A 21,441-nucleotide genomic window follows, 5' to 3' on the forward strand; every position below is an offset into this window, starting at 1 on the left:
ATCTTGAAGGAGAATATGTAGTTCACCAAGCAGAAAAGCAAAAAAAGAATTTCCGGGACCAGCATGTAAAGACACATAAGCATCACACAGCATATAAAGAGCAGGATATGTGTGGTGTTAGAAGATAGTTTTCCAAAAAAAAAAAGATAAAGTCATGACTCTCATAGAGATGTCTCATAGAAATGAACTTGTACTAACTTTCTCTCATTAGGCATATTTTATAAATACCAGTTCAAAGGATAAGTCTAAAAAACAGACACACAGATCAGGAATATTGAAATGAATGTGCCAATTGAGGCAAAACTGGTGTCTTCCACAGTGAGAGTGGGAAGTCAACTGAGGATAAGACAGGATTTGCATGTCCACAGACCATTATTTTGTATGGCTAACACTTATTTTAAAATTAGTAAGATATGTCCCATAGAATCAGAATCAGATAATGCAGAAGGGTGACTCCTACATATAGTTTTCCACTGAAGTACAACTTTTCCCCTACAGGGACAACAAGAGACAAAATTTGTTAAATATTCAGTGGCCACAGGAGAGAACCATAAAAGGTTTGGACTTCTTTCTGCTAGTTTTAGTCTCTAAGTAAAGGAGGTTCATGAAGGACCAATCTGGGAATGCCAGGATCTCTGACATGGGAGGGGCAGGGCAAGGCCTGGCAGCAGGTGGAAACCTCACCGAAATACCACAAGTGTCACCTGCCAGACACCAAGACCTGACCTTTACCTCACACCTGCTTGTATTCACTGACCTTTGTTCCACATTTTTCCTTAATCTCTTTTTTCCAGCTCATCTCTTAACTTGGGTAAATGGGGAGTGAAACTTCCCTTAAGCCATAGCGACTGCCCTAAGACCTCCAGCCAGCCCAGGCTACCCAGACCAGTTTGAATTTAACTTCTGACTCATGCTTGTGCAGATGGACCATGTTATGACCTCTAGAATAACTGATGATTTCCTTAACTCATCATAATACTAAAATCCCCACCCAAGAGGGGCGCCTGGCTGGCTCAGTTGGTTAAGCAGGTGTCTGACTTCGGCTCAGGTCATGATCTTGTGGTTCATGAGTTGGAGCCCGTGTCCTACTCCGTGCTTACAGTTCAGAGCCTGGAGCCTGCTTCAGATTCTGTGTGTTATGTGTCTGTTTCTGCCCCTCCCCTGGTTGCACTCTGTCTCTCTCAAAAATAATAAACATTAAAAATAATAATAACAAAAATAAATAAATAAATAAAATCTCAACCCCAGAAGGATCCTCAGCCTCATGTATATAACAAACAACGTATGCATAGGCATGTTTCCTTAAGGCACGTGGACAACTTCTACCTACCCTACATATGATGACAAGGCTTCCCTATCTAAATATGCAACTTAACCCTAAATGAAAGGAACCCATTCACCCGTGTTCTTGGAGTCATGGCTTTGGAAGCCACTCCCCACTATCTCCTTATTTGCTGCAAATGAACTTTTCTTCGCGTGACAACTCAACCTGGTGCAGTTTCTGGCTCACCAAGTAGCAAACTCAAGGTTGGTTTGGTTACATAAGGACAGAGGCATGAATACAATTTAGGAGGCTGATGCCGTAGGGCAAATTCTGAGAGCCAGGCCCAAAGTAATGGCAAAGAGCAGAGAGTGGCTGGCAAACACAGGAAGTAGAATCAAGCAGATGTAATGAATGCGGCTGTGGCGAATGAAGTGGAAAGAAGTGGTCTCTGATCGTTTCTAGATTCTTGGCTTACACAAATGGGTGGACAGTGGTACATCCACCAACACAGGAGGAGGAAGCTTGTCGAGGAAGGATTAAGCTCAGTTTTGCACATCTGGAGCTTGAGGTATTCTATACGGTATGTGGGTGACTATATTGAGAAGGCTGAAGGAACGGGACCCCAGAGGACGGGACGGCTAGAAGCCACTGGCTGACACTCATCTTTGCCAGTGGCTAGGCAGGAGGGGGCAGCACGTGAGAGAAAGGGCCCCCAGTGACTGCTGGAGGTTCCGGCCTAGGAAGGCGACTCGGGCCACCGACCCAAGCAATGAGGCCCTCATGCGTAGGCCGCACCTGCTTGGGGCACTTCCGCCCGTTGGGCCCCGCCCGTCCTGCCCGGGGGTAGCTAGCGAGGGCCCCACTTCCGCTTCCGCCTCCGCCCCCGGATCCAGACTGCAGGCGGCACGGAGCCGGGCTGAGGGCGGTAGCAGCTGCGCCGCGGGAGCGGCCTTCGCGCGGCTGGTGGGCTCCTGTGAGTGGGTGCCGCAGGCCTCGGTGGGCCTTGGCCGTGGACTGGGCTGGCCGCCTAGGGCGGATGCGGCCGCCGTTGCCCTCGGGCCCCGCGGCGGCCCCCGGGCGCGAAGGCGACTCGCGAGGCCTGAGGAAGCGAGGCCGGCGGCCAGGGCCAGGCGAAGCGGGAAGTTGTGGCCCTGAGGCCACGGGACGCGAGGAGAGCAGGCAGAAGAGGAGAATGGTGGCCCGAGCGTCTGGGAGAGAAGAGGTGGAAAGTGACAAGTCGGGTGAGGGTGAGGCGTATGGGACTGGGAAGGCCGCCGTGAGGCGGCGGGAGAAGGGCCAGGGTAGGCGGGGGTGGGGGGGGCTTCGCGCCGGTCAGACCCTCAGGGCTTAGAAGCAGCGAAGGAGGCGGAGCTCCCCTTGCAGCCGGGAGGACCAGTAAGAGAGGCCTCCTGGATCACTCGCATTGTAGCGTGTGCGTCTCAGCCTGCCCCCCTGTTGTTTCACACTAGTGTGTAACCTGAATTTGCATTGAGCTTTACCGATGCACGTGATTGACCGGAAGCCCTTGGTCAGAATTACTTTCAGAGGAATTCCTATTAGTGGTCCATTTTGGCTACTGTGAAGTGATGTCGATGCTAGCGATTATTCAGCTGGTTTGGAATTTATACGGGTTTGTATGGAGTTCCTTAGCGGAAATTAGGTTTTTCATTTGAAAAGAGAAGTATATTCCCATACAGCTAGCTATTCAGGGAAATAAATGTGGATGGCTTCACAGTTTTTTATTTTAAGTGGTGTTGCTTTTTCCTCCTCAATATAAAAATCTTTTCTGGTATGTTTTGTTGTTTTGATCAGCCAAGGAAAAAAGAAAAGTCACTGAAGCTTCAAGTGATGATCCACAGCCAGGGATTGACCTGGTAAGAAAGGAATCATTAACCAGTTTGGAATCTTTCCAAACAGTGGAGTGCAGTGAATTTCAAAGTACGGCTTTCTCGCAGTCTTTGGGTAAGGAGAGTTTGGTAGAAGGTATTAAAAGAAGAATTCAAATTAAAAAACTTAAAAGCTTAGAGAGCCCACCTCTCAAAATAACTGACAATAAGGCTACACAAAATATTAAGGTTGAATTCCAAGATGACTCCAAAATATTAAGGTTGAATTCCAAGAATACTCCAAAATATTCTTGTAACAGCTTGTCACCTGGAGTAGAAAATAATTCCATTTTAAAATTACATGATTACAATTTTTTCCCCCATTCCAAGGGTTGTAATGATGGAAATAACCTTGCATATAAACCTCATGGTGGATGTATGCACGTTCCAGAAAATTCCTCGAAGTTAAAGAAAGAAAACCTCAGGAGTCTTGCAGATAAGAGTGACACAGATAATATTCCCCAGCTCTTACAGACTGAAGAAAACTTAATGGGAGTAAATAGGTTATTATTTGAAGAAGCTGATTTACACCAAAGTAAAATTAATGGCTTGCTTTCCTGCCTTCAAAATGAAAAAAATAAATATTCAATAGAGGAGAACAATATTGGGAGAAAACCCAGGAAAAGGATGAAAGTGTCTGAAAAAGGAGATGAAATGGTTATTGAGATGAACTGCTGTAATGTGTATAACAAATCTGAATTGGTGTTACAAGACAACCAAACAGGTGCTGAAGGCAAAGGAGCAGAGACTTTAGAGGCTAAAAATAGTCCTTTAAAAGTTTTGAGAAAAGTAAACCATAATACACTCTCCCCAATGGATCATTTATTAAGTCTTCCAGAAATAGGAAAAAAAACAAGTCCTGAACATCATGTAAATGCTATGTTTCAGAAAACCCTTGAGCCACTTGTGGAAGAAGAAACAAAGAACACTTCAGAGCCCTTAGGATTTAAAGGCATGGAGCCGGAAGAGTATTTTAAGTCAATGCAAAGCTCAGTAGTGAAATTATCTAGTGATTGCCATCTTACTGAAAAGAGATCTTCACGGGAAGACTTGAGAAACGAAGCTGAAGAATCGAAGTCAAGCTGTCACAGAACAATACCGATGACTGGTAAAAGAACTTGGCCTTGTTATTCATGTGCTAGAATATCTGCCCAGTGTTGGAAAAAGTCTTCCTTGCCAGATTCAAATAACTTTCTTCCTGGGTCTCAGCAAAGTTTTAGGCAAGATGATTTTCTTAAACACCAAACAAATCAAACTCACTTAATTGATTCTAAATTATCATTACAGAGTACCATAACAAAAACAAATGGTGAATCTTCAAGCAAAGAAAAATTGAATTCTAATTTAAATTGTTTGTCTTCAGTCTCTGCAGTAGAGCCTACTTTGACGATTATAAAGGAACCGACAATTGATGATGGTAAAAAGATGAAGTCAGAGGAATGGAGCAGAAGTGGGTCAGAGGTAGTTTCTAATACTGATGAAGATACTCCGCTAACTAATGTGACTCAAAACTTAACAGGAAGTAAAAAAAAAGATAGAGGGAATTTAACAAAACTTAATTTGACAGTGGCTTCACAGGATGGCCAGGAAGCAAATAACTCTCTAGGCAAAACGATTCATCGAAAAGCATGCATTGCTAAGCAAACACTTGTGGTTCCAGACTTGGTTAAAATATTGAACACAGGAAGACTGACTAATTTTAAAATTCCATTACTTAAGAATAAAACAGAAAAAAGAAAAGAAATAAATGCCAGGTCATCAGAGAGAGATGCATATAGTCCCCTAGAACTTCTTGACAATTTATCTGGAGCAGAGGTAAGACAAAGGAGGAGTAAAGAAAATGTCTCCACAGTAACATCGGGACCTCAGTCTTGTATACAAAATAGTGTAACTCCAGTGCATGCTGATTCTGACTCATGCATGTGTAAGAATTCCTGTGGTATTTCTCCAAACTTTTTAAAGGAAAGCAATGATACTAAACCATCTAACTGCATCTCTGAACCAGGCAATATTATTTCTAATAAGGAAGCTGTTTCTCTCACAATTGAAAGAAATAGTTTTTCTTGTGATCTTGGGTGTATGGAGAAAAGTTGTGCCTTCTCTAATAAACAAGAAACATTCAAACCAGTTTTCTCTGAAGTTAGTGGTAGAGAAATGACTAAGAACTTTTCAGAAATTAAAATGGGGTTTCCAGATATTCTGAAAGCATATGAAGATGATGTCCTCTTAATTGATGTCATTCAAGATGACCCAGATCTCTTTGGGGTCTCCAATGAAGGGGAGCTCTCATTTACTTCAGAGGTCCCTATGATAAGCCAGGAGCCCATTGTTGCTGAAGAGCACCAATCAACAGACTCTAAGCACGTGGAACTTCCAGAAAAAAAAGAAACAAGCGATGACTTGAGGTATGCATGTTAAAGTATGCCTTTTAGTGCAGATGATTGTTGGGGGTTTCAAAAGCACTTTCTGCTTTTAGGTATCACTGATTTATTCAGTGATCATTGAAACTCCATTATGTTTTTAATACAGTTATTTACTAAATGTAATATAACACATTACTGCTGAAACCTGGAAATGTCATTATGCTAAAATTTAGAGTCAAAGCAATTCTATTTTGGATATTATGGGCACATTAGCAGTTCAGAATTTAAAATGGTGATTTGTAAATTACTGACACTGATGCTTTCAAAAGTCAATTAAATTTATTTTCCTATGTTCTTAAATTATTACAAGTATGCAGATATACTTTTATTTCAGCCAAGTTACTAAGAACAGTACTGTATATTTTAACCCATTTTCTGTGTCTTCCTTGTTAGATAAAAAATTCATTTTTCAAGGAACACAGAAACCTTGGAAAGGTTTATTTGACATATTTAGGACTTGAGAGTAGAATCAAAAGTTAAACCACTTTTCAGAAGAAAATGGCGTAAAATTTTTCTCATGGTTCTACTTTTAAGGTGATGGTTTTAAATGATGGTTTAGCCCCCAAAGAGGGCAATTTTGCCTAAGGCAACTGTAAATGGAACCAAGTAGTAACCTTCATGCTCAGGAATTTGATCTATTCTGGTTGATCCAAATTTTATTTTATGTTATGTCATATTTTACTAAACTTTTATGATTCTTCAAGCTCTAATCTATATGTTACAACACTTGAATAATGCAGTGTTTTGTGAACAGACTCAAAAGGAAACATGAAAACCCTTTCCACTAAGATTCAGTGTTACATTACTTAAATCTCTTTGGTATTTATACATTTTACTTAGTTATTTTTGTGATACATTCTTGATGTTTTTAGTGTTTCAAGAACTTTTTAAAAAAAATTTTTTTAATGTTTATTATTGAGAGACAGACACAGAGCATGAGCAGGGGAGGGTTAGAGAGGGGGGGGAGACAGAATCCGAAGCATGCTCCAGGCTCCAAGCTGTCAGTACAGAGCCCAGCGCGGGGCTCGAACTCACAAACTGCGAGATCATGACCTGAGCTGAAGTCGGTCGCCCAACCAACTGAGCCACCCAGGCGCCCCTCAAGAACTTTTAACTTACCAAATAGAGTACTTTCTGTTTGCCAAATGGAAGACTAAGCTTTATTATGTATTTTTTTTTTAATTTTTTTTTTTCAACGTTTATTTATTTTTGGGACAGAGAGAGACAAAGCATGAACGGGGGAGGGGCAGAGGGAGAGGGAGACACAGAATCGGAAACAGGCTCCAGGCTCTGAGCCATCAGCCCAGAGCCCGACGCGGGGCTCGAACTCACGGACTGCGAGATCGTGACCTGGCTGAAGTCGGACGCTTAACCGACTGCGCCACCCAGGCGCCCCTATTATGTATTTTTAACAGTATAATGAGATAGGATGATAGTTTGTCCATTTCAAAGATGGAAAAATAAAGATGACAAGTTGTCATTTGTCTAGGGTCACACTGCTAATAACATAATCTGGCTATGAACTGAGGCCTGTCTTACTTTAGAATTAGTGCTAAAAAAAGAAAAAATTTAATGATTAAGAACTTGACCTTTATAGTCTTTATCGTTTTTTAATCTTCTTGCCACCTATCAGCTATGGGACCTTTTAGGCAAATTATTTTACCTTATCTGTTAAAGGGGAAGATACTTGCTTCTGGATTGTGTGGGTTAAATCAAAGAGGAGATTTTGGTTTTAGCATGGCACTGAGTGAGGAGTAAGGGTTCAAAAGGAGGTAGTTAATGATTTTAACTCTTGGAATACCACACTTCTTTTGAGGAATACAAAGGGAAATTAGAGCAAATCCTGCATTTAAATAGAGCAGACATCTCCGTTAGCTAATAAGATGTTGACAGTAAGCTACCACCAAAGGTAGAAAGAAATGTGAATTGTTAGGAAGTTTGTTTTCTATTCTTTTTTTTAGAATAATGGCTGATTTTGAAAAAAGTGATACATGTTCATTACATTTAAAGTATAAAAGGGGGGTAATCCTACCATCCAAAATAACAAATCAATTGCTAACAATTTGTAGTCATCATTTCAGACATCTATTTAGGCATATACATAGACATATTTTAGAAAAATTATATTGTTATTTTTTAGTAAAAATATTTAATTTTATTTATTCTTGATTGAGGGGAAGGGGAACTAAAATGAAACTAAAGGGATTGCTGAAACAATATACTTCTGTATCACAAGAGATTAGTATCAAAAAGTCTCTCTCTAAAGTTAATAAGAAATATTATTTAATAGCTTGAATTTTATCATGACTTTTAAAAATTATGTTCTAACTTCAGACAGCAGCATTTGCTTTCCAAACATGAAAGATGAGCATAACTGTACACTTTGGCTTTTCTACCAGTGTTGCCCCCAACTTTTGTGTTTTAAAAGAATGTTTTATATTGTTAAGCTTTGTGTCATTTACATTCTCTTCAATAATCTGAATTCCCAAAGACTCTCTTAGTTATATATTTAAATTGATTCAGTCCCTCCCATTATTCTTTGTACTTTCCTCTGCTTTGGCTATTTTGATTCATTTCTTAGTTGGATAGATTTAAGAGCAGTTTTTTTCAAGAAGAGTTCATGATTGCTGTGTTCTTTAAGATCTTGGGTACATAAGAACAACTGTTGTGTAGGCAAATTGGGTATAAAATTTTCAGTTTATGTTTTTCCTTTTTACAACTGTATGGTCATTCCAGCCTGCTTTCTGACTTTGTTGTGAAGTCTGAAGCCAAACCTAATTCTCCCATCATTCCTCTCAACTGCCACTGCTGCCTTTTCCTCCTAGCCCTCCCCCCACTCATCCTTCTCCCTTTCCACCTCGTCTTCCTCCTATCAGCTATCAGTTGTTTCTCTTACTTTCTGTCTTGGGGTTGGTAGTTATGTGTCAGTTTTTCCTGGACAAGGTGAGCCATTTTGGTTTGCAGTATCAAATTTACTTCAGATAATTTTTCTGATTGTCTTTGAACCTCATTTCCCTTTATTTCAGAAGTGCCAATTATACTTTTATTGGCTTTTTTTTTTTCATATCTCCTTCTGAAATTTTGGTCTACAAGTAAACTTGAAAATTTCCTCAGTTGTTATTTATTGCATTGTATTGTATTTTTTTTTTATTTGATTTTACTTTTTTAGAGAAAGTGTGAGCCGGGGAGAGGGGCAGAGGGAGGGAGAGAGAGAGAGAGAGAGACAAGGAAAGAGAGAGAGAGAGAGGGAGAGCAAATCTTTTTTTTTTTCTTCCAAGTTTTTATTTTTTTATTTTTTATTATTTTTTTTTCAATATATGAAATTTATTGTCAAATTGGTTTCCATACAACACCCAGCGCTCATCCCAAAAGGTGCCCTCCTCAATACCCATCACCCACCCTCCCCTCCCTCCCACCCCCCATCAACCCTCAGTTTGTTCTCAGTTTTTAACAGTCTCTTATGCTTTGGCTCAGGAGAGCAAATCTTAAGCAGGCTTCATGCTCAGTGCAAACCCGAACTTGTGGCTCATTCCCATGACACTGGGATCATGACTTGAGCTGATATCAAGAGTCAGACACTCAACTAACTGAGCCACCCGGGTGTCCCCTCAGTAGTTATTTTAATATTTTTTCTGCAATAGAAATACCCGTTTTATAATCATCCACAGTACTAGGATCAACCTTAACGGGGAAAAACGGAGGTATGATAAACAGAGGGTCTGCTAATAGTTGGACACAAGGTTGTTAATGATTCTAGAACTAAATGAAGCTTAAAATATAATTTCAAATTTCAAAACTGTCCCTTTTATCAACCAGTTGCTGGTTCATATACTACTTTTTCCTCTAAGACACTAAGAGGTTGAAGCCTGTTAGACCGTGTTTGTATTTTACAGGAACAGAACTTAAGGATGGGAGGGTTAGGGGGCGTCTGACTGGCTCAGTCAGTTAAGTGGCCAACTTCGGCTCAGGTAATGATCTCGTGATTCATGGGTTCAAGCCTTGCGTCAGGCGCTGCTGTGCTGACAGCTCAGAGGCTGGAGTTTGCTTCAGATTCTGTGTCTCCCTTTCTCTCTCTGCCCCTCTCCCACTCTTAGTCTGTCTCTCAAAAAATAAACACTAAAAAAAAGGTTTTTTTAAAAATAATTAAAAAAAAAAAAAGTATGGGAGGGTTAGGGCAGATACTGTCAGAAGCTCTGGACTGTTTCTTACTGTTAAAACATAGTCAAGCCTGAATTGATTCAGTTGTTGGAGGAAGTGTTCTCAGACTTGGTTAGGGAGAATTTGTAAGATGTGTAAGTTATGTTAGAATGCTTATTCATTTTTGATCTCTACAATGGATAGAGTTCATATTAAAACCCAAATTATCAGAAGCATATTGGAACTAATCCACTAACACTTGAACTGATGAGCTTGGTAATGCATAATTTTTGACAATGATAAAACTTTTGAATTAGCCTGTAAATACATTAGCCTGAGATTGTCTATAATAGCGCTGACCTAGAACGTAGGATTATCTTCAATCACAATTTTATTATATTCTAAAATATAACTTGAGTGATATTATACAGTGGATCATTGAGATTTTAAGAACCTGCCAAGCATTCGAGGGAATTGCTGTGTAGGTATGAAGGAAAAATCAATGTGCCTGAAACAAAAATACATAAACTGAAGTACTAAGAATACTAGTAGTTTAGAAAAGAGGGATGAAAAGGTATCTTGGAAAAGTCAGAATTTGTACTGATCCTTGAAATTTGGATTGATTTAGATTTAACAAAGGGGAAGAAGGAAAAAAATTGGTGGGGGAAGAAAATTAATGAAGAAAAGGTAGGCATAAGGTAAAGGTAAATATGAATATGGTTGTAGAGGGCAGATTATGAAGCATTTCCTGACTCTTTCAGGAAGAGTTAGGAGCTCTTTCTGTTCCCATAGCACCTTTTCCTATCACAATTATGGCACTGATGTTATGATAGTAATAACTTACATGCCTCTTGCCTATTAAACTGTTGGACTTCTTGAGGGTAGGAAGTTTCCATATCTCATTTACCTTTGCAAGCCCAGTCCCTCATACTTTGAGGGAAGGGAAAGAATTAAACTTTAAATTTCTATCATAGTAGGCTGTGCCTCAAGCATCTAGATTAGAATATATGTAAATGAAGACAGTGAATCCTTTCTTTCTAAAGCAAATAGATGTTGATGAGTACTGGGAAATAAAACTGGATAAATAGGGTGATGCCAGATTAAGATGGTTGGAAAGTTGAGCATCAGAAATTGAAGTCACCAGGACAGGACTAATGCTGGTGATCAATGAGGACCAGTTACACCACCTTTCCAAATTGGATTTAAATCCATAAAGAGCATTGTACCTTCTGGAGCTGGTAATAATAAACACAAACTTCTAGAGGGAAAAATGCCTGACACCAAGGTTGTTCAGATGATTCAGAAGACATTCTTTCTCTCCCTGTATATTTAGATTCTGTAGCCTTTTAGGAAGCTTACCTTGCTCCATTCTGCCTTTCCACTGAATATCTGAGACACTCTATAGTGCAAAATTTTACACTGAATTATCAGAACTGATATTTGGTGTCTGCCCTGTGCTAGGTACATCACTTACATTATTTTATTTAGTAGAATAATTCTGAGGTTGAAACTGGCCCTTTTTATTTTCATTCTTTTTTAAGTCCAGTTGACATAAATGTTGTATTAGTTTCAGGTATACAGTGTAGTGACTCACTATCTCTGTACCTTATGCTATGCTCACCGCAAGTTTAACTACCATCTGTCACCTTACAATAGTATCACAGTATCATTGACTATATTTCCTATGCTGTGCCTTTTCTTCCCATGAATTTTTCACTCCATAACTAGAATCCTGTATCTCCTATTCTCCTTAACCCACTTTTTCCATTCCCATACCTCCCTTCCCTGTAGCAATCATCAGTTCATTCTTTATAGGTTTCATTCTGCTTTTTGTTTATTCATTTGTTTTTTAGATTCCACATATGAGTGAAATCATATAGTATTTGTCTTCCTCAGTCTGACTGATTTCATTTAGCATAATACCCTGTAGGTCCATCCATGTTGTTGCAAATAGTATGACCTCTTCCTTTTTTTTTTTTTTTTAGTGCTATGTAATATTCCTGTGTGTATACACTACATCTTTATCCATTCATCTATCGATGGACACTTAGGGTGCTTCCTTATCTTGGCTAATGTAAGTAATGCTGCAGTAAACATAGAGGTGCATATATTGGTATTTTCAGTTTCTTTCAGTAGTACAATTATTGAGTCATAATGTACTTCTATTTTTAATTTTTTGAGGAACCTCCATACTATTTTCTGCAGTGGTTGCACCAACATTGTACAAGCATTCCTTTTTCTCTACATCCTCACTAACACTTGTTATTTCTTGTGTTACTTATTTTAGCCATTCTGACAAGTATGAAGTGATTTTGATTTGCATCTTTCTGATGATTAGTGGTATTGAGCATCTTTTCATGTGTTCATTGGCCATCTCTGAGTCTTCTTAGGAAAAATGTCTGTTCAGTTTCTCCAAAACTAGCCCTCCTTAAAATTGAATCAAAGTGTTTAATTTTCCAAAGGACACACAGCTAGTAAGTTAGTAAGGCCTGGATCTGAACCCAGGGTAGCTTGCTCTGAAGTTTGCTCCTCAGCCCAAAACAGCCTGCTAGAACAGGGCCATTTTGGTTATTTGTAAGACTTTAATTTGATTACTCTACAGATTGCCACAGAACATTAATCTACTTTTGGTCTCTTTTCTCCGTCATTTCCTCTCTAAAGTGGCGGTGGGGCAGTTTGAAGAAGTGTCATTCTTATTTTTACTTTTTTCTCTTTTGGGTCACATAAACCATTGTTTTTTTTTTGTCTTTGCCAGAATATATGATATTGTACTTTATGGAATACTCATTTGTAGTAGCAAGAGACCTAGCACCTCACACCAGGGCATCAGGCCAGGCAACCTGTGGCCCAATGAATTGGATACTATAATATTTCTCTGCTTTTGGCCACTGCTATCTACAGAATAATTGCCTCAGTAAATTTGTAGCAGCCCTATTTAGAAGCAGTATGTGAATGTGTAAATAAGTGAACACTGACCTCAGGTCAGCTAGTTAACATCTCAGAAGAAAGCAATAACATTTTGAATTTTTCTTGGGCATAGTTTTCCGACTTGTTCTGGTAGTAATAATTCTAGAGCAGTCCTGCTCAACTTTTTGTCAGTTACCCATAGCAAAGGTACATTTTGCATTACAATCCAGTACATACTTGTGAGTGTGTGAAACAGATTTATAAAAACAATATTTTCCCTACTATAAGAGACATAGTATCATATTTTGTATTAAATTTTGTTTTATAAAAAAAAAAAAAACAAAAAAAACAAGTCCTAGGTGGAACCCATTAAACTTCATCACCCCCTTATAAAATGCTGTGGTTGGAGGATAAACTTGATGTAATCCGTGTCGTTCTTCAGAAACCTCTTTTACTCCCCTCTCCTTGTCGCTCAAATCTCTTTTGCTTCTCTGTACTTCTGTAGCTTCACTCAAGTCTGTTCGTTTCTCTCCTTTCCTCATCCTCCCCTTCATTTTTGAACCTTCCCACTCCATCAAGGGAGAGCTGTACCTTTTCATTACAGCAGTACAAAACTGTAAAATATTTATGTGCATTACAGTGTTGCTTTATTATTTTTTTTAGTTTAGATGAATTTAATTTCTTTGTGTTTCTCATCTTCAAAACAAAATTAAATTACTTCTAACAAGAGCAGCATGTACAATTTTACCTTCCTGTGAGCTAGTTATTCATAGTAAAAAGTTTCTCATGCTTATAAGCTATACCAGCAATATTAAAAATACTATTTTAATATAGTACTTCAAAATTGAAATTAAAGCAGTATACTTGCTATATGCCTGTTTATGGTTTTTGTTTTGTTTGCAGATATAACCTCCTATGTGTCTGGAGCTATACCTATGTGAGAATGTAACTTTCAGGATAATTAGAAACTGCAAAAACATCCTTCAGTTCTTGTGTATTTATTGAGTCACTTAATCGTATTCATGCTATTACTTTAATTTCTCACAGTTTTTTCTTCCTCTCATTTCTCACTGCTGCTATCTTATTCATCTTTCTCCTAGATTATTGTAATGAGCTCCTGGCTAATTCTCCCTGAACTTTCTGTTTATCCTCCTCCGTAGTGATAGTCTGTAATAGAAATTGATCTGCCAGTGACTGCTTACATTGCTTCAGTGGCTTTCTGCCCACCTGAGGATAGAGTCTAAATTGCTTGGCATGTCTTTTTAAGGCTCTTTAGTGGATTGCATCCCTTCTCTCTTTGACAAATATGGTTTTGGGGGGTGGGGGGGGGAGGGGGGAAAAGGGTAATAATAGATATGCACAGCAAGCAGCTCGTGGTTTCTATAGCATGTCCTTTTGCATTATGTTACTTTATCTGCAAGTCCCTTTCTTTGTATTCAGCTATCCTTCAAGTCTCATCTGAGATGGTACTCTAGGAATTTGTTCTAGCAGTTTTCTTGGCACTTATCTCAGTATATTACGTCTGCTTGTGTGTGAGCCTCCCGTATACTGGGAGTTCCTAGACAGAAGAGAGGCATCTTCATTTGGGTCTCCCTGTGGTGCCTGGCTACGAAGATGTCAGGTGCTGAGTATATATGGAGGGCAACAAGACACATCTGGGCCTTGTCCTCCCTAAGCTTTTGATCCACCAAGAGAGGCAGATATTTAAGCAAGTACAGTAAACTATAATAGAAGTGTGAGATGTTAAGGACTTCCTTTCAAAATGGTATTTAAGATGAACACTAAAGGAATTACCAAGAATTAGCCAGTTGGTGAAGAAAAGTAAATAGAATTTTGTTATAGGAGTAAGAGCCTGTATAAAGGCCCACAGGGAAAGGTATGCCACAACTGAGAAACAGAGATAATGTTCCATGGCTTAGGGTTCATATGGCAAGACATAAAGCTACAAAATGTGCAGAAAGCTCAGTCATTCATTACATCCTTTACAAATAGGATGACCATAGAATCTGTCTTCTGAACTGCAAAACTTTTGAGAGTGAAGTGAGGAGCTTTTAATAATTTAAGCCAAGACAACAGGACTAAACACACCATCCTAGATAAACTGGAAGTCATGGTGAGTTTGAACTTTATCCTAACAGCATATAGGGATTTACCAAAGGACTTTTAAATAGACCAGATTTACATTTTAAAAATCATTGTAGCTCTGGTGTGGCGGGGAGCTATTGTAATAATGAGGCCAAAGGACATGATGACTTCAAACAGAAGTGGATGTGGATTTGGGAGAGATTTAGGAAGTGAAGATTGATTAATCTGATTGATTAATCATAGGTAGGAGTTAAGAATGATACCTGATTTCTTTCTTATTTCAGAGAAGGACATGACAGTTCTCAGATATGAATGGGCAGGATTGGGGATGTGTTCTGCTCATGATGTCAAATTGTATGAGCCTTCTGTTCATATTATTATTTTTTCCATTCTTTAAACTATATGTTTCCAGTTGTTTTAGGTCTTATGTCAGGGAGCAAATACTTCCTGTTTTCCAAAGACTTTAAAGAATGATGTATAAAATACTTTGTTTAGTTTTTCTCTTTCTTGAGTAGGAAGTAATCTTGAACCAGTGAGTGGTTGTAGAGCTGTAGGCTAGGTTTAATAAAACGAATTTATTAAATGAAAAAAATGGTGGGATTATGGGCGTTTATTATATTTTATTCTTTTATATATTTCTAAATATTTAAAAATGGAGAAATGTTTAGCCATTTGTCGCTCATATAAATGTAGTTTTCATTTGTTGAGTCTATGCTATTGGTTTTAAAAACTTCATTTAATCCTCACAATAACCTCATGGATAGGTGATATTCCCATTTTACAGATATGGTTAGACTGAAAGAAATAATGTTGCCATAGTTGACACAGTTAAGCGTCAGAACAATATTTGAACCTAGGTTGATCTAACTCTGATCTCTATACCCTTAACCTTTAGACCATATGTGGTCTTTAGAGACTACAAAAAAAGATTCAAACAGCTGTCAAACTGTCTTCCTTTTTACATTGGCAGTAAGCTGTACATACATAAACTTCAGAGTAGAAGTTAAACATCTTCTAGTATGGGTGTAATAGTTTAGAACTGTTAGAACTGTCATCGGGTTCTCCCTGAGTAGCAGTTTCAATGGCAGCACTCCCTAACAGTTGTGGCTTATGTGTGTGATTAAAAGAAACAAATGAGGAATCTACTTGGGTGTGCTGGGTTTCTGAACCTCCAGTGTAATACTCTGTCCTTGGAGCACTTGAGCTGATCCTCACCAGCTACTAAAGCTGGTAATATATAATGTTTAGAGAAGTGGATCTGTGTAGAATCCTTTATAATGTTCAAGCTCTGTTTGCTTTATAATAGAGAACTTCCTGTACCGGATTCAGGATTGATGAAGTCAGAGGTCTGTGCTTCCTTGTCAGCAGGTAAAATTTGACGTTTTCAAAATATGTATATTGAAGTATCATTTTGTGTCTCTATTCAGGCCTAGCCAAAATGAATTCATTAAAATAGGAAGCTTCTCATTCTAGAGTTTGTTAAAACATGTTTTGTAGTTTGTCAGTTTTCCTCAGTTTTATTGCTTGGTTGACAGATGAGATTGAGAGATTTTCCATTTGATTATTTAGTAAGTAACTTTGTTCAGCTTTATCTACAAAAGAGAGGATGATTGACCTTAGAAATTTTGTGGCATTGTTTTTAAATGGAAGTATGTATTTAAACTTTATCACATTTTAAATCTGAATCCTTTTTATAATTTTTTGTAATTTACAGTTAATCATAAGTTTGAATACCTGGGTCTTCACAGGAAATATTTTGAAAGTTAATTGTACTTTAAAGTTTTAAAAACATATTTAAAATAACTGGACGTAATCAAGAAACATTCTTAAATTTATCTTGATATATCTCAGTTTGTCTTAGTGCCATTCTTTTTATATCTAATATAATGGAGTTATTTTGAAAGAGGGAGGAATAATTGTATAGTTTGCTGAAAACTACTTCATGTTTGTCACATTGGACTTTTTTTTTTTTTTTTTTTTAATTTTTAACGTTTTATTTATTTTTGAGACAGGGAGAGACAGAGCATGAACGGGGGAGGGGCAGAGAGAGAGGGAGACACAGAATCTGAAACAGGCTCCAGGCTCTGTGCTGTCAGCACAGAGCCTGTCGCGGGGCTCGAACTCACAAATCACGAGATCATGACCTGAGCCGAAGTCGGCCGCTTAACCAACTGAGCCACCCAGGCGCCCCTGTCACATTGGACTTTAAAAGAGTCTGAATTCTAACTCATTTTTAGAACAATCTTTGAATAACTTAGTTATTTCACTGTTTGAAGTTTCTACAGTTGAATATTCTTTCTTTTCAGCAAATGAGATAAAACATGATTCCGAAGGTGAAAACATTTCCCTAGGGGAAATTACTAATGAGACCTCTGAAAGTGAAAATCTGGAAGACTTCAGTGAACACATAAAAAGTTCAGACTTGGATGAAAAGGTACAAGAGACTCTTGCATTTTCTTATTTCCTGGTCTAAACAGTGGTAATGCAGAATTTCGTCTTAACGATGCTGTCAGTAGTTCAGACTTGGATGAAAAGGTACTGTGGGAATCTTCTGCATTTTCTTATTTCTTGGTCTAAATAGTTATAATACAGAAATTCAACGTTTATTTATTTTTGGGACAGAGAGAGACAGAGCATGAATGGGGGAGGGGCAGAGAGAGAGGGAGACACAGAATCGGAAACAGGCTCCAGGCTCTGAGCCATCAGCCCAGAGCCTGACGCAGGGCTCGAACTCACGGACCGCGAGATCGTGACCTGGCTGAAGTCGGACGCCCAACCGACTGCGCCACCCAGGCGCCCCATACAGAAATTCAACATAACAGTGTGGTCAGGTGACAAGTGTAACGCCTTTTTATTGAGGAAAAGAATTGCATCATTCTGCTCCTAAGGATATATTGTTTGATGCTTTGCATAAGCACACTATTTACAAGTTTCACATGTCTGGGAAAATAAGGTGTTTAATTATTATTTAGTTTTTTTGTTTGTTTTTTTTAGTGTCCTGAAGTTGGTCTCAAACCTACATAAGTCTCTAAATTATTACTTATTTTTCTGCCTCATTAAACACAAAGTTCTGAATATCACTTGATCTTTAAAATTGAAGAATAGGGGCGCCTGGGTGGCGCAGTCGGTTAAGTGTCCGACTTCAGCCAGGTCACGATCTCGCGGTCCGTGAGTTCGAGCCCCGCGTCAGGCTCTGGGCTGATGGCTCAGGGCCTGGAGCCTGTTTCCGATTCTGTGTCTCCCTCTCTCTGCCCCTCCCCCGTTCATGCTCTGTCTCTCTCTGTCCCAAAAATAAATAAACGTTGAAAAAAAAAAAAAATTAAAAAAAAATAAAATAAAATTGAAGAATATCCTAGTGCTCAAGGGCTATGAATGCACACAGCAGTTATTTAACCACAGATCCAGAAGGCATGTTGGAGCGATGGCGGAACATACCACTGGCGTATGTTATGGGGAAAAGTTTGGATATAAAGTTTGTTCTTGTTTTCTGCCAGAAAATGTGTATGATTGTCCTGACCTTTTGCATAATTCATTTGACTTCCTAGGCAACTATTTCATACTTTCTTTTTTCTCATTATTCCTCCTCTTTCATCCTCATGGCTAACAACCTAGTTTCCTACTTTCCAAGAAAATTGAAGTAACTGGAAAAGAACATCCTGATTCCCTACCAAAACATTAGCCACTTAACCTGCATCTGCTCCCCAAACTCCAGCTTCTGTTCAATTACAATAGATGATTTAGCCAAGGATATTCCTTCCACTTATGTGCTAAAGTCCATCTCTTCTCTCTCTCAAAATATTACTGCAGTAATTCTTCTTTTATTGTTGGATTATTCTCATCAATATGTAAATATGCTGTTCTCCCATTTTCAAACAGAACAAAAACCTTTACATAGTCCCATTTTTTTTCCAGCTGTCACCCTATTTCTCAAAAGGCATATCTATACCCACTATTTCTAGCTTCTCTCCTCCAGTTCTCTTGAACCCATTCCAAAGATATTTGCCTTTACTGCAACCAGAATTATCCTTTAACTCTCTGGTTGACCTCCTTGTTGCCGAATCCAATGAACATTTTCTCAGTCTTAATCTTACTTAACCTATCATCATTATTTGTCACAGTTAATCACACTTTCCTTGAAACCCTGACTTTCAGGATAAACATACTTGCCTGGTTTACTTTTTGCCTTTCTGTCTGCAACTTCCCAACTAATGTTGCTGGTGTCTCCTAATCTCCGTGACCTCTACATATTAGAATGATCTAGAGCCTAGACCATGATGTGTTCTTCTTTCCTATGTAGATTTGCTCTTTAAATGGTCTCATGCAACCTCATTAAATTAAATGCCATCTGTGTGCTAAGACTCTCAAATTTATAACTGCAACCTGAACTTTCTGAACTGCAGACCTTTATGTCTAGTTGTCTACTGGATTTTTCCACTTGGATGTCCATTTAGACATATAAAACTTAACATGTTCAAACTGAATTCCTAAAACATCTATATACAGCCTACCAGACTCATTTCAGCTGTAGGAACACACACAGGCTGAAAGTAAAGGGAAGGAAAAAGATGTTCAGTGCAAATGGAAACAAAAAGCTGGTGCAGCTATACTTGTATCAAACAAAATAGACTTTAAAAAAGAGAGTGTAATTAAAGACAAAGAGATGCAGTACATAATGATAAAGTAGTCAATCTAGCAAGAAAATATAACATTTATAAATATGTATGCACCCAACATAAGAGTGTCAAAGTATATAATATAATTGTATATACTATACAATAATAGTAGAGGACTTTAACATCTTACTTACATCAGTCATCAAAACTGAAAATCAGGGGCACCTGAGTGGCTCAGTTGGTTAAACAGCCGACTTCCACTCAGGTCATGATCTCGCAGTTTGTGGGTTCAAGCCCCACATTGGGCTCTGTGCTGACAGCTCAAAGCCTGGAGCCTGCTTCAGATTCTGTATCTCCCTCTCTCTGCTCCCCCCCTCCACTCCGGCACGCGCTCTCTCTCTCTCTCTCTCTCTCTCTGAGAAGTAAATAAATATTTAAAAATATCCTTTTAATTAAAAAAAAAAAAAAAACTGAAAATCAGTAAGGAAACATAAACCTTAAATGACATTTTAGACCAGATGGACTTAATAGATATATATGGAACATTCCATCCAAAAGCAGCAGAATATAAATTCCTCTCAAGTTCACACAGAATATTGTCTAGAATAGATAAGGTGTTAGGTTACAAAGCAAGTCTCAATAAATGCAAGAAGGTTTAAATCCCATCAAGCATATCAAGCATATCTAGCATACCACTATTGTATGAAATTAGAAATAAATTACAAGAGGAAAATCAGAAAAATCACAAATATGTGGAGAATAAACAACATGCTACTGAACAATTGGTGGATCATAGAATAAATCAAAAGAGAAAAAAATACCTAGACACAATGAAAACGGAAATATGGCATACAAAAATCTACAGGATGAAGTAAAAGCAGTTCTGAGAGGGAGGTTGATAGCATGCAGGCCTACCTCCAGAAACAGGAGAAATCTCAATGGTACATCAGAAAGAACTAGAAAAAGAATAAAGCCAAAAGTTAGTAGGAGGAAGGAAATAATAAAGATCAGAATGGAATACATGAAATAGAGAATAAAAAGACAGTAGAAAAGATCAGTGGAACCCAAGAGCTGGTTCTTTGAAAAGATAAAATTGACAAGACTTTTGGCCAGACTTAGAAACAACAACAACAAAAACAGGACTCAAATAAAATCAGAAGTGAAAAAGAAGTTATAACTGATACCACAGAAATACTAGGAACTATAGTTCACTATGAATTATGAATTATAGACCAAAAACTTGGACAACCTAGAAGAAATAGATAAATTCCTAGAAAGTTACAATTTTCCAAGAGTGAATTATGAAGAAATAGAAAATCTGATTATAATTACTAGTAAGGAGATTGAATCAGCAATCAAAAACCTCCCAAAAATTAAAGTCCAGGACCACTGGACTTCATTGGTGAATTCTATCAGACATTCAAAGATTTAACACCTACCCTCCTTCACAAACTTTTTCCAATAACTGAAGAGGAGGAAACAGTTCCAAACTCACTTTACAAGGCCTGATACTAAAACCAGACACAGATCCCACAAAAAAACGAAAATTACAGGCCAAGATCCCTAATAAACACAGGTGCAGAAACCTTCAACAAAATCAAATTCAACCTTAGGAATTCGACAGTACGTGAAAAGGATTGTGCACCATGATCAAGTGGGATTTACTCCACAGAAACAAGGATTATTCAACATCCGCAAATCAAATCAATGTGATATGCCACATTAACAAAATGAAAGATAAAAATGTATGATCATCTCAATAGATACAGAAAAGCATTTGATAAAATTCAACATCCATTGATGATAAAAACTCAACAAAGTGGATAGAGAATGTACCTCAACATAATCAAGACTGTATATGACAAACCCACAGCTAATGTCATATGCAACAGTGAAAGGTTAAAAGCTTTTCCACTGAGATCAAGAACAAGACAAGGATTCCCACTGTCCCTACTTTTATTCGACATAGCATTGGAAGTCCTAACAAGGACAGTTAGGCAAGAAAAAGAAAGAAAAGATATCCAGATTGGAAAGGAAGAAGTAAAACCATCACTATTTGCTGGTGACGTGATATTATATATAGAAAACCCTCAAGACTCCACCAAAAAGCTGTTAGAACTAATAAA

At 38.2% G+C, this 21,441-nt stretch overlaps 1 protein-coding gene across 5 annotated transcripts in view; it reads left to right on the top strand.

Annotated features, from left to right (window-relative positions):
• The first annotated feature begins 2,160 nt into the window (after positions 1-2,160).
• Positions 2,161-21,441, top strand: part of TOPAZ1 (testis and ovary specific TOPAZ 1) — a 107,295-nt gene continuing 88,014 nt past the window's right edge. The window contains exons 1-5 of one of the 5 annotated variants that reach the window (XM_045436791.1): positions 2,161-2,511; positions 3,077-3,138; positions 3,481-5,555; positions 16,009-16,070; positions 17,009-17,136. In XM_045436791.1, coding sequence (XP_045292747.1) covers positions 2,301-2,511; positions 3,077-3,138; positions 3,481-5,555; positions 16,009-16,070; positions 17,009-17,136 — 2,538 coding nt within the window. In that variant the 5' untranslated portion in view covers positions 2,161-2,300. Of the gene's footprint in view, positions 2,512-3,076; positions 5,556-16,008; positions 16,071-17,008; positions 17,137-21,441 lie in introns of all 5 variants that reach the window. The other 4 variants (XM_045436793.1, XM_045436792.1, XM_045436794.1 and 1 more) reach the window with 4 other exon arrangements.

The sequence above is a fragment of the Leopardus geoffroyi genome, chromosome C2 (genome assembly GCF_018350155.1).
Source record: "Leopardus geoffroyi isolate Oge1 chromosome C2, O.geoffroyi_Oge1_pat1.0, whole genome shotgun sequence".
NCBI lineage: Eukaryota > Metazoa > Chordata > Mammalia > Carnivora > Felidae > Leopardus > Leopardus geoffroyi.